Raw genomic sequence first — 13,557 nt, forward strand, 5'->3', positions numbered from 1 at the left:
GAGGAGAGGCTGAGGGAACTGAGATTGTTTAGTCTGCAGAAGAGAAGAATGAGGGGGGATTTGATAGCTGCTTTCCACTACCTGAAAGGAGATTCCAAAGAGGATGGATCTAGACTGTTCTCAGTGGTACCTGATGACAGAACAAGGAGTAATGGTCTCAAGTTGCAGTGAGGGAGGTTTAGGTTGAATATTAGGAAAAACTTTTTCACTCAGAGAGTGGTGAAGCACTGGAATGGGTTACCTAGGGAGGTGGTGGAATCTCCTTCCTTAGAGGTTTTTAAGGTCAGGCTTGACAAAGCCCTGGCTGGGATGATTTAGTTGGGAATTGGCCCTGCTTTGAACAGGGGGTTGGACTAGATGATCTCCTGAGGTCCCTTTCAACCCTGATATTCTATGATACAGCCAGGATCACAGATGTCACAGAATATGCTCTAAAGAAAATTTCCAGGATACACATGTTAACACTCTTAAAACTGCCTTCACCAGATAAGGACACTCCATCACAAAAGTAGATTGCATCATGGAATGGGCTACCCAAATACCTCGAGAGAAACTGCTTCAACACAGTTTAAAAAAGCCAACAAACCACTATCCACACACCCCGAGTTGTCATCCACCACTCAAAGCATTGGGATATCGTCCTTCAAATACAATCCATATTCAATGGAGACCACATACTGAAAAAGAACTTTTTCAAGCCTCTTCTTCTGGCCTTCAAACACAACTCACCAACCTTGCCAAACTCATTATCAGAAGCAAACTCCCCTCAGACCAGGACACACAAACCCAGAACAGCACCAGACCCTTCCAGAACAACAGATACAAAACCTGCAGCCTTATCTGAACTGCTATATCATTTCTCACAACACACCTTTCAAGATCCATGGGTCCTACACATACCTATCACAGCATGTGATGTACCTCATCTAGTGAATCAAATGCCCCAACAACTATGTGGGTGAAACCAGACAATCCTATACTCTCGAATTAATTCTCACAAAAAATGATATAAGCACCCTATGGCCTGTGAGTGAACACTGTTCACAAAATGATTATTCCATATTTGACTTTTCAGTCCTTTTCCTGAAAGGAAAGCTGTGCAACACCTTCAGAAGATGTGCCTAAGAACTTAAATTCATAACTCTGCTAGCCACTAAAAATCATGGACGTAACAGAGACCCTGGTTTTATGGGTCATTACAACAATTTGTAACACACTTTGCTGCCTATTAATCCTCTTTCATCCTATGCCTGGAGAGATGTTAAGTGCCCACTTCATTTATAAGTGGTCTCTTAGAACATGTGAATCCTTTATTCTTAACAATCTGTCCCACCTTGTATTTACCTGTAATATTCTGGTTACCGTCTCCAGACCTGAGGAAGAGCTCTGTGAAGCTCAAAAGCTTGTCTCCTCCACCAAGAGAAATTGATCTAATAAAAGATATTACCTCACCCACCATGTCTTTTCAGTTTCCTGGGATCAACACGGCTGCAACAAAATTGAAAACAAAAAATATGCATCGTTATTTGAACCAAACCTCTAAATCTTTGAAGTTCATCCTGTGATGGGTTTGATCACAGAAACCCCCTTGGGACTGTCACCTGATGTGCCGAGATTACCTCTGAGCTCATTTTCTCTGCCAGTTTGGGCCTCCAGAATCCTGCCTTGTTGAGCCAGACATGCCAGTCTGCTCCAACACAGACCCAGGGTCTGAACCACACACCCCAAAGATGCAGGCTTAACTGAAAACAGTTTAAGAAGTGCTCCTGTCTCCGGCATCCAGATAGCTTTGCAAGGATACCTTACAAGAGACCTTTTGCATGAAGCATATTCCAGTTACATTATATTCTCACTCGTTAGCATATTTGCATAAAATCATATGGTATGCAATATCACACATCTATTACTGATATTGTGCATTTCCTTACACCAAATTATTGTGCTTCTATACATATTTTTAAGTTATTTTGAGGTTAACTCTTCTGCCAACTCTGAGTTTAAAGAGGTAGTTAATAATATATGTGTCCATGAAATGTTATAATTTTGTATTTTAGGGTGAAAAAATTCGTTGGAGCCAGTCTATTAAACATTTTAAAGCTCATGAAAAGACACTGTGTGGTGATGTCCTGTTAACAGCGGCTTTTGTGTCCTATGTTGGAGCTTTTACAAAACGATATCGTCAGGAACTGGTGGAACATATGTGGATTCCTTTCCTTAAATCACAAAAGGTAAAACTTATTGTACAAAATGGTGGCCTATAATGGAAGCTCATGTCCATTAGCTCTGTAGTTCAGAATGTAAAAGTACAGTTCTGCTCTTAAAAGTTGACTATAAAATGTCTTTGTAGAGATCAGTGTTTTGTCTTTCAATGGCTTTGTATCAGATTTTCTCAGAGTACAAGTAAAATATTGTTTTCTCTAATAGTAAGGCTTGCAAACTCTATGCCAAGTGAGTTTCTTTCCCTTTTACACATCTTCATTCTGTCGGCCAGATTATATCCTCTGCTAGTCCAGTGCAATAGCAGTCATTACTAATGGGAATGTGTAAGGATAAAATTCCATTTAACTTTCAGGTTTCAAGAAAATTTTGAAATGGCTTTCATTATATTGATTATTGCAACATCCTCCTCACTGACCTCCTGAACACACACATCAATTCCAAATTCAGCCACTATACTCATTTCTCTTGCCTGTTGATTTTGTCATGTAACACTGTAACATGACAACATGTACCGTGTAAATTCTCTGAATCCCTGTCTTGGCTTCCTGTCCAATATATCAAATTTAAGCTTGTTATCACCGATTTCAAAACTCTGTCACTCTGCCCTTCCTTGCTTATACTCCCTTATGAAGTTTTGGGCTGCCCCCCCCAACTCCCCTGCTCTGTGAGCGAATGTTCCCAACCTCTGTGTATTTCTTAATTTACCCTTACAGTCCTCATCACTGTAACATTTCAGCACTTCCCAATTATTACTGGATTTTATCCTCAAAACATCTTTGGGAAGAAAGGAAGTATTATCATCCCTATTTTCAAATGGACAGCTGAAGCAAAAGGGCAGTTTAACTGATGTGCCCAAGGCCATACCAGAAGTATGTGGCTAAACTGTGAATTTAATCCAGGTCTCCTGAGTCCACCAAGTCCAGTGGTGTATCGACTGGACCATCCTTCTTCCCTCATCCACCTGTTTGTCAGATTCTCACACAATCATCTCTGTGACCAATATGATCTTCCTGATCTTTTGTGCAGGACCCATTTGTGCCTTACAGCCTCTAGATGACTTGTATGTAAATTACTTATTGTTATTTCTTGCCCCCCGACTCTCTGTACTTCTTTGTCTTTAGACTATGTGGTCCTTGGAGAAGGGACTAACCTTAACTCTTAGCACATTGTGATCACTACCTTAAATTAATAATAATAATTTCTCTAATACCCTCTTTAAATACTGGTATTGCTAGTCAAATCAGCTCTTTTACTGAGTGGCAATTTCAGACGTGTTCCCCGTGGAGAGAGAGAAATATGGTTAATGAGTTGTTTTAAAAACACAGGTGCTAGCTAAAAGCTCTTCTTTATGAAAAGTAGAAGCTACAGTGATGCAGTCTCTTAGTTTTGTGCAGGTTTGGGACACTAGATAAAGTTGCATATTAAAATAATACCTTGCTTTGTAAGAACAAACCACCATCACCACCACAATGCTATGTCTGCTTCCAAACAAATTTATTTCAATCCTTGAAACTGACTATACTATTTGTCATGTTTTACTTCATAAAATTGATGGCTGCGTGATTAGAATCCGGGTTTGGCAATGTTAAAAAAATACATCCTTTGCCATAGTTCAGTAATAGTTCTTACCCAACAACAAGATTGTTGCCACAGTAACTAAACTGGAGATTATCTATCTAATCTAATCTAATCTAATCTAATCTAAACTGGGGAATAAGAATAACCTAGGGAATTATAGTCTGTTTAACTTTGGTACCCAGAAAGATAATGGAGCAAATAGCCAAATAATCAATTTGTAAGCACCTAGAATTTAATAAAGTGATAAGTAACAGTCAACATGTATTTATCAAAAACAAATCATGTCAAACCAACCTAATATCCTTCTTTGACATGGTAACAAAGCTTGTGGATATGAGGAAGCAGCAGATGTGATATATCTCGACTTTAGTAAGGTTTCTGATACTGTCTCACATGACTTTCTCATAAACAAAGTAGGGAAATACGACCTAGACAAACCTACTATAAAGTGGATGCACAGCAGGTTGGAAAACTGTACTTGGAGAGTAGTTATCAATGGTTCTCAATCAAGTTGGAAGGGCAGATCAAGTGGGGTACTGCAGGGATCTGTCCTGGGTCTGGTTCTATTCAGAGTTTTCAACAATGATTTGGATACTGGCATTGAGAGTATACTTATAAAGTTTATGGATGATACAAGATGGGAGGGATTGCAAGCTCTTTGGAGGGCAAGATTAGAATTCAAAATAATTTTGACAAACTGGAGAAATGGTTTAAAATAAATAGGTTGAAATTCAATAAGGAGAAATGCAAAGTACTACACTTAGAAAGGAGTAATCAATTGTACAAATAAAAAATGGGAAATGACTGCCTGGGAAGGAGTACTGCAGAAAAGGATTTAGGGGTTACAGTGGATCATAAACAGAATCTCAGTCAAGGTGGATAAAAATCAATAATTAAAAAAATCAGATTTTTTTATTTAAATCAGATTTTTTTATATAAAATGCATAAAATGCATCCAGCAATCATCCTTCCATAATGCCAACTATAATAAACTTCAGAACTAACAGTGAACCATTCAAGAAATATATATTCGCTGATGATGTTTTAAAGAAAGTCACACCAGTGAACTGGTGGACATCATTTAAGCACTTGGATTCAGACACAGTTGAAGTGATAATCTCACTTTTAACAGCAGTAGCGTCTTCTGCTGGTGTAGAAAGAATATTTTCTTCCTGTGGACTAATTCATTCCAAATTGAGAAATCGTTTGGGACCTGAAAAAGCTGGAAAGCATGTTTTTCTTTTCCAGATTATGAACCAACAGGAAAGTGAAGGTGAAGATGATTGAGTTAGCTCCAGAAGCCAATATTTTAAGTTTCTCATGTTGACCTGGCTGACACAGTCAAATTAATTTTATTTTTTAAAATATTTCATTTAACTATTTTAGTTAAAAACAATTTTAACAAAAACAAACCTGATTTAAAAAAAACTTGAATGTTTAACTAAATTCAAAAATTCATATGCTTGTTTTGTTAAAATATTGTATGTTTGCTGTTGAAGAAAAAATCCAGAATACATAATGTTGTTGTTTTAGTTAAGCAAAACAATTTAAATGTCTGTCTGGTGGTGATCTCCTCCTAATACAATATGGCAAGAAAATGCTCCAAATATTAATGATTAGCCTGTTGAATTGGAGATAGTTCACTGCCCAATGACTTCATAAATATCTGCTTCAATTATCTTTGGTAAATGATCATTCATTTTCTGATATAGCTGTAAAACTAATCTGAAAAGTTTTCAGAATAAATCACTTTAAAAATGTATAGTGTGTACCTTCTAAAAATGAAACCTACATCTACTCAGAACTGGTAAGACCTCAGCTGGGATACTGTGTCCAGTTCTGTGGAAGATGTGTACAGATACGAGAAAGTCCAAAGGAGAGCAACAAAAATGATTAAAGTCGAGAAAACATGACCTATGAAGGAAAGATTGAAAAAAAATGGGTTTGTTAAGTCTGGAAAAGAGACGATTGAAGGGGGACATAACAGTCTTCAAGTATGTGAAAAGTTGTTATATAAAGGCAGGTGATAAATTGATCTCCTTAGCTACTGAGGACAGGACAAGAAGTAATGGGCTTAAATTGCAGCAAGGGAGATTTAGATTAGACATTAGGAAAAACTCCCTAACTCTAAGGGTAGTTAAGCACTGGAACTAATTACTTAAGGAAGTTGTGGAATCTCCATCATTGGAGGTTTTTAAGAACAGTATATATAGGCATCTAGCAGGATGGCTTAGAAAACACTTCGTCTTGCCTCAGTGCAGGGAACTGGAGTAGATGAACTCTCAAGATATCTTCCAATCCTACAATTCTATGATTTCTGTGATATGGTACATTCCTTTTAGTGCTACAGATTTTGCAAATCTGGTTCACCATAAAACATCATTTCCTGTAACCATTAATTCAGTACTTAGACTCGTCTGTGCTGGGTGGGGAGGAATAATCTTTCACCCTCCTCCAAAAAACTGTTAGATTTTGGAATTCAGTTCCAGCTGCTGTTTGCCAGAAATAAAAACCTAGGGTGAAATCCTGATACTGTTGGAATCAATGGGAGTTTTGCTATTGAATTCGATGAGGCCAATATTTCACTCTTAGAGAGGAAAGTTCTGGTAACCTATTATCAGTTCTCAGCCCATAGAGTATGCTACCTATTTGGAGATTTCCTTAAAACACTTGCTTTTTTTTAATTCTTCCCGTCTTGCATGTGCATCCCCATCCTCCTACCTTCAGGCTTCATGATTTAAGATTTTCATTTCTTTTAAAGCACACAAGCATGATAACACTTAGCCATCATATACTCATACTTACTCTATTTGGCTTGTGGGAAATGAGTTGGAGGTGGCAGTGCAGTTCCTAGTGTTGGCTCTAATTGGTGAGCTTATTGGCTGTCTTTGCAGAGAAGCAATAGCAATGGAGATTGCCCTATCTGTGATTTATGTAGGTGACCTCTTTATCACATAGCTGAAGCACATTAGCAAAGTGGTGTTATGCTGCTACCCATATTGTGTACCTTTTCTGTACATAATGAGCTTTATTCTTCAGAATTACCAATTCAATGCCATTCATGAGCACTGAATTTGTCCTTCTCTTTAGGTGTTAAAAGCTGTATACACTGCAAACTGTATACACATATGCTGTTTACTTGATTTAATAAATCCTAAAGAAAATATTTATGAAGTCTATTAAATGAAAAGAAAACGTATAGATGGAGATATACCTATCTCATAGAACTAGAAGGGACCCCAAAAGGTCATCAAGTCCAACCCTTTGCCTTCACTAGCAGGACCAAGTACTGATTTTGTCCTAGGTCCCTAAGTGGCCCCCTCAAGGACTGAGCTCACAACCCTGGGTTTAGCAGGCCAATGTTCAAACTACTGAGCTATCACCCCCATCCCCTGCTGTAAATTATAGGATTATCTGCTTTGCATTATATATCCTGTTTCTTTTGGCATCTGATAGGCTACAGGAGTCTTACTTTCTTTTATATATAATAAATCTCTAATTACATTGGCTCCTATTATTTTGTACATCGCACTCAGTCTTGTCTTGCTACTTTACAACCTTGCTAGATTATTATTATATTTCATTCCGATTCAAAGGTTCCTATTCCAATAACTGAAGGCCTGGACCTGATTGCCATGTTGACTGATGATACTACGATTGCAGCATGGAATAACGAAGGACTGCCCGGTGATAGAATGTCAACAGAAAATGCCACTATTCTAACACACTGTGAGCGTTGGCCTCTGATCATAGATCCCCAGCAACAGGGAATTAAATGGATAAAGAATAAATGTGGAACTGACCTTAAAGTCATACGTCTAGGACAGAAAGGGTATGTGTGCGCACTGAAGAATTAGTTCTCATATTTACCGCTATAAATTTCCCCTAATTTTTACAAGGACTTGGTATTTGTTGTGTTGTATTTACTTGTAGATTTGAAATATTATAATACTGCTGCTTATTTATCCATGGTAGCATTTTCCATTTTAAAAGCTCTGCTTGAAAAAGACACTTCCTGCTGTACTGTTTTCAAGTGCTAAAGAGGGAATAAAGTTAATGTTGGAGGTGCATTGCACATGAGGGCAAATTAGTTTTCCCATAAATAGGGTGCTAAAAGTAAAGGCTTTGTTTAGTTTCATGATTATTGGACATTTATATAGTACAGTTTAGTATATGGGATAATGGCATATATGTACCTAATGCAGAGTGAGAGACTCAGTCTAATGGTATTACACAGAAAACTGCATTCAGTAACAGATTATCTAAAACATTTTGAATTCTGGTAGCTAAATTTGAATGGAATTAAGTTTAGGTTCTGTGGAATGGGTCTGTTTTTATCTCCTGTCATGCTGACTTTGATTTATTGAGCGGCTTGTGGTCAATTTTGAACTGCAGTAAAATATCGTTGAAAACTACCACATCTCTTTAATAACTTTCAAAACCTTTTAAAGACTATCATACTAGAAGAGGCTAGGTTAGTTTATTTTATTGAAATCCAGGTACAACAGATAGTTAATAGCACAGTCTCAATAATGCCTCATTTTTAAAAGCTTTGAACAATTTAGGTCCTGTCTGCCTCCCTGAACTCATTGTTTTATACTTTTCCCACTCAACCCTTTCTCCTTTTGCTTTCCCAAGCCATACAAATAATTGTCCCCTTTGTGACCTCTTCTCCATGTCTTCTCTGCAGCCTCTTTATGCCTGAAATGATATAGTTTGGCCCATATTATTATGATTATTTATTTGAATTACTGCTATTGATTTGTCTTGTGGTAATGCCTTGGAGCCCCAGTCATGAACCAAAACCCCATTGTAATAGGCACTGTGCAAACACAGAACAAATCACTTGAGAGAAAATATCACCTGCATGTGAATTTGATTTCATTGTGAATTTCAATATAAATGTTCACATCAATAGTTCTTCAGGGTAGGACCTTGTCTTTGTACAAAGCCTAACTCATGTTTGTTACTACATAAGCAGTAATAAGGAGCAAAGCCTTTTGCCTCAAATGCACAGAATTATTAACCACTGGAAAATATCTTTTTGAGTGCAATACAGCAGGTTTTGACAGAGCTCTTACACAAATATTTCTCGTTTGTATAATCTAAAGCAGAAATATATTGCTCCATAACTAGCATATCATCTAATAGGTAGGGTATGGTTTTTGTGTTAAGGTTTTTGAAGACTATTGAAAGAGCACTGGCCTGTGGAGACACCATCCTAATTGAAAACTTGAATGAAACAGTAGACCCAGTACTTGATCCCTTACTTGGAAGAAACACAGTTAAAAAAGGGAAGTAAGTATTCTTGAGCAATCAGGATTTTTTCCTGGGAGTTGCTGCCAAGGTGACTATATATTTTTCTTTTTCTTACCTTCTCATCATAACTTTCTATGCAGCATTTTTGTTGTTTTTTTTTAAGCAAGGTGATGACTTAAAACTGATGAGGAGTAAATATCAAATAATGGGGCATCTGGATGTGATTAGATCAGCACCCAAAAGTTCATATGCACATCAGAATGTAAAACCACCAATGCCATCCCAATCTTCAAAACCTCCCTGGAAATATTATGACCAGACTTTCTTGTGGGATTTCTCATGCTTTGTTTTCTAGTTTTAGCTAGAAACTGGAAGTGCAGAGACATGCAAAATTAGGGAAAGGTAAACAAATTTCTTCGAACCTCAGCAAAAATTTGCTTTATTTTTAGAATAGTACTTTCTATTTTAAATGCCTCCAATGTTTATTAAATTCTTTATAGTTAAATATACAACACTTAAAGTAAATTTATTCCTGATTACTCACAAATTATAAGGATTTAATAAACCAGGATAGATACACAAAGGGGTCCTATGACAAATTTATTTATGATAAAATGTTGCAGCCTGATCTAAAACCCATTGAAGTCAGTTAGAGTCTTTCTACTGACTTCAATGGGCTTTGACTCAGGAACTAATTGATAGCCCCTTCCTGGCAGTGGAAATTAATACACACTTGTACCTCTAGACATGGGCCGTCCATGATCAGAGATGAAGCACATTGGTGGGACTGTGCTGTACCTGTTTTATGGCTGAATGAAAATTTCAGTCTCCAATGCTTTGCTGCATTTTTCATGAGAATTTCAATTAGTATTTTATGAGTATTAAGATTTTTAAATAAATTTATAGCACATCAGCAGCTGCTGCAATTAAATTGGAGAGAAATTTTGATTTTGGTTACATCAGCGTAAACCTGGAGTAAATCTTTTCAGTTGATTGATCTTTTCAGCTGAAATATGGCAATGTGATCTCTGGTCAAATACAAATTTTCATTTTTTACAGGCTGTGAAAAATCTCTTCAAAGGTTTTGAATTCTACAAGAGTTAAACAAATAGCAAGAGTTTGTTTCCCTCCGATACTTGGCTAAATGTGCCCTGGGTTCTGTGAGGCCTTCCTGGATAGCCACCAGAATCAGGCAGAAGGGACCATAGTTTCATATGTCCCTCAAGCAGATGAGGCCGAGTGAAATATTCTTCTTTTATTAGTGATTACATTACTCACACAACAGGAAATTAGTGGGAGGCAAAATACTGCTGTTTGTGTTTGCTGAAAAAACAAACAAACAAACTCACTCCCATTTTTTTGGCAGGTAACCCAAATTTTCTCCTTATTTGTAAAAGCTATGTGTCCCTGCTTGCATGTATATGGGATCTTGGGGAGCAATTACCACACAGGTGGGGTGCCAATTAATTTCTTTATTAAAGGAAAAAGGAAGTGGTGGGAATTTAACAATGAAATACGATGGGATGGGGTGTATAGGGTGTTTACAATAGACAATGATGGGGAGGGTTCTTATTGAACAGTGTAGGGAGTTCTAACAGTGGGGTACAGTAAGTGGGGTTCAGCACAATGCGATACAGTACAGTCAATAAGCTTATCAAAAGAAATGCAAAAGAAAATGGTAGCTTCTATATAAAATGGTCAACAATCTTAGATAGAATGTATTAAGTGGTTAGTGGCCTTATACACAATGTAACACAATGGTATCAATGCAAATACAAAGTATATCGGAAAAGTGGAAGCAACCAATGGGGTGTTATAATTACAAGTAAAATGTGAATCACAGTGCAATAATGCAATATGGGTGATAAGTGAAATTATGCAATGTAACGGTATAAAAGAAAAGTAATGACTTAATTTGTGAGGCTAGGATAGCAGATAATCTGCAAGAGTGTACCTAAAGGCTGGGTCAAGGAACAGGAGGGGGAAGGGGAGTGAATGATTAGTGGCAACTGATGAGAGGAGAGTGCGGCTGGAAGCAGTGAGAGACTCTGAAGCCCTGCAGGGTAAGGACAATGGAGCAGTGTGATGGTGATCTTCGGTTGGGGAGGGGCAGCGGAGAAGTGTAAAGAAGGGCTAGAGAGAGGTTTAAGCAACAAGCGGACACCAAAAACAAAGGGAAAAAAAAGCAGTAAAGGGTTTGGGAAGTTTCACAGGGGGGGAAGCAGCAAGGGGTTTGGGAAGTTCGGAGAGAGTGCAGATGCAAGGGAAAAAGCAGCAAAGGGTTATAACGGAGACACGGAGAAGCACACAGAGGGGGAGATTGGAGCAGGGGAAAAACAGACACAGGAAAGTTCAGGGAGAGATCGGGACAGCGGGAAGACGAATTTAAGCAGCAAAAACCTTATCTATCTTAACCAACGACTAGGCAAAACAACAAATATCACAATGCTAAGCAAAACTATAACAATATAACAAGCAACTATACAGAGCAACAAAATAGTAAACTATAACAAGGCAGGTGAACTTACAAGCTCTACAGTCTTAACAAACTATGACTTATTAAACTAAAAAAACAAAACCTATGGTGCACCTTATGCTATGGGGAAGTCACAGAGGGCAGAGTGGTATGTGCCCAGGATCCAGCTCCCAAGGAAGCCAAGGGAAGGTGGCTGCAGCAATGGATACAGCTGAAAGCAGGGAGCCCCGAGGCAAAGCCCACAGGAGCAGAGCTTAGCAGCAGCACAAACTTATTTTTAGCGGCAAAGCGCTGCGGAGTTTGAGAGGTTTTAAGACACAGACCAAGGTTTAGCTTGAGTCTGTGTGCTGGGGAAACAGAGCCAGCAGCTAAAATAATAAAATAAAAGTACAGAAAGTTTTACAGAGGGATTCTTACCAGTCCCCAAGGCAGCAGCAAAGGCAGAAGCAGCAGCAACATCAGAAGAAGCAAGGAGGGCTCGGTACAGTCTCAATAATCAGGAGATCTCTCAGGTAACAATTCATTCTTCATGGGGGGGGGGGATTTAAAAAACCGGGGGTACGCTCAAAAATAAAACAAGAGCGGAGAAAGGACCCCCCAAAACCCCTGGCTGATCAGACCAGGCAGCAATGCAGGAACCTTTCTGATGTTTGTTTCAAAAATGTCTGTTTTTAAAGGCAAACTCAGGCAGTTTCCCGCCAGTAATCCTGATAGGCTTCCTCTGTCACAGGGGAGGAGGCACAGGGAAAAACTGCAGGTGAGCACAGAAACATGTCTGGGCAGAGTCCTGTGCAATAGGTGATTCAAAAGCACATGAGGCCTATGACTCCTGCCCAGGATCTTAAAAACACAATAGGTCTTGCAGCTCTGGACATTGCCTGCCCTACACCGAGCCCAGGTTCAACGAGGTGATAACAGGACTAACCCTTTGAACAGGGCAATGGTCCCATTTAGCACGCAGCACAAGTGGCCATCCCTTTGAGAAGGGCAATGGCTCTTGTTAAACAACTTAAGGGGCCCTCCCTTTGAGAAGGGCAGTGGCCCTGGTAAACAACTTAACAGCCAGGGAAGGGCGGCCACAGGAGGAGAACAAAAACAAAATGGAGTATGGGGACAGCTGTAAGAAACAAAATGGAATAAGGGGATAGCTGTAACAGACACTATGGAGTGTACACAAGTTCAGCTTCTTGAACACATCACTTGTTCAGGCCTGACACCATTTTATGCAAGACACAGCATTGCCCTGCACCTTACCCCACCTTGAAATGTTTCATTTTCATTACATTTTAGCACATAGCTAAAGAGTCTCAAACAACTGCTCTACTCTTCCCCAGCTATCTCTACCCACTGCATTCTTGGTTAGATGATGATCTTTAGTTACTATTTTTCAGTCCACAAAGGTTTGCTCAGTACCTCATGATACAGATAAGATAACACAAGGACTGGTTCTGCTTGCACATACACCAATGTAAATCTCAAATAATTCTATTAAGTCCTAGTTACACTGGTATAAAACGAGTGTGATTAGAATCAAGTCCCATGGTCCTGAAAGTCTTACTATCTAATTTCAGACACGATGTAACCAAGAGGATTATAAAATAGTGGGGAGGAGTTGAGATGGAAAGGGCAGAGGTCGCAGCAATATCATTGTACAGTAACTCAGCAAAGACTTGCGCACAGCGTGATGTAGCAATATATATCAACACTAGTCAATTTAATATTTAGTAATCAGTGTGTTTAAGTGTCCTTTGCAGGAATGGCTAAAAGGTCATCCAGTTAACATTTCAAAGACATTACGCACAATGAATCATGGAAGATGTGCCATGTTTACCTCTTGCGGCAGTGAAACAAGGCAGACCTCCCCTAGCAAACAAGCAAAGTTTCCAGCCTTCTGTTTTTTAGTAGTTTTGTCAGGCATTTGTTTTTTCCTCCTAATAAAGAAAGACTAGAAAGATGTTTGTGATAGATATGGTGTAGTCCAACAGTTGAAGTTCATTAATAATTGGAATGTTGTAGAGTATGAA

General features: G+C 38.6%; 1 protein-coding gene across 13 annotated transcripts in view; it reads left to right on the forward strand.

The window, feature by feature from the left end:
* DNAH11 (dynein axonemal heavy chain 11) overlaps window positions 1-13,557 on the forward strand; it is a 296,073-nt gene that overhangs the window by 227,216 nt on the left and 55,300 nt on the right. For all 13 annotated transcript variants that reach the window (XM_030550733.1, XM_030550734.1, XM_030550737.1 and 10 more), the window contains 3 exons: window positions 2,055-2,228; window positions 7,395-7,630; window positions 8,974-9,096. In XM_030550733.1, coding sequence (XP_030406593.1) covers window positions 2,055-2,228; window positions 7,395-7,630; window positions 8,974-9,096 — 533 coding nt within the window. The remainder of the gene's footprint in view (window positions 1-2,054; window positions 2,229-7,394; window positions 7,631-8,973; window positions 9,097-13,557) is intronic.

The sequence above is a fragment of the Gopherus evgoodei genome, chromosome 2, assembly GCF_007399415.2.
Source record: "Gopherus evgoodei ecotype Sinaloan lineage chromosome 2, rGopEvg1_v1.p, whole genome shotgun sequence".
Lineage (NCBI taxonomy): Eukaryota > Metazoa > Chordata > Testudines > Testudinidae > Gopherus > Gopherus evgoodei.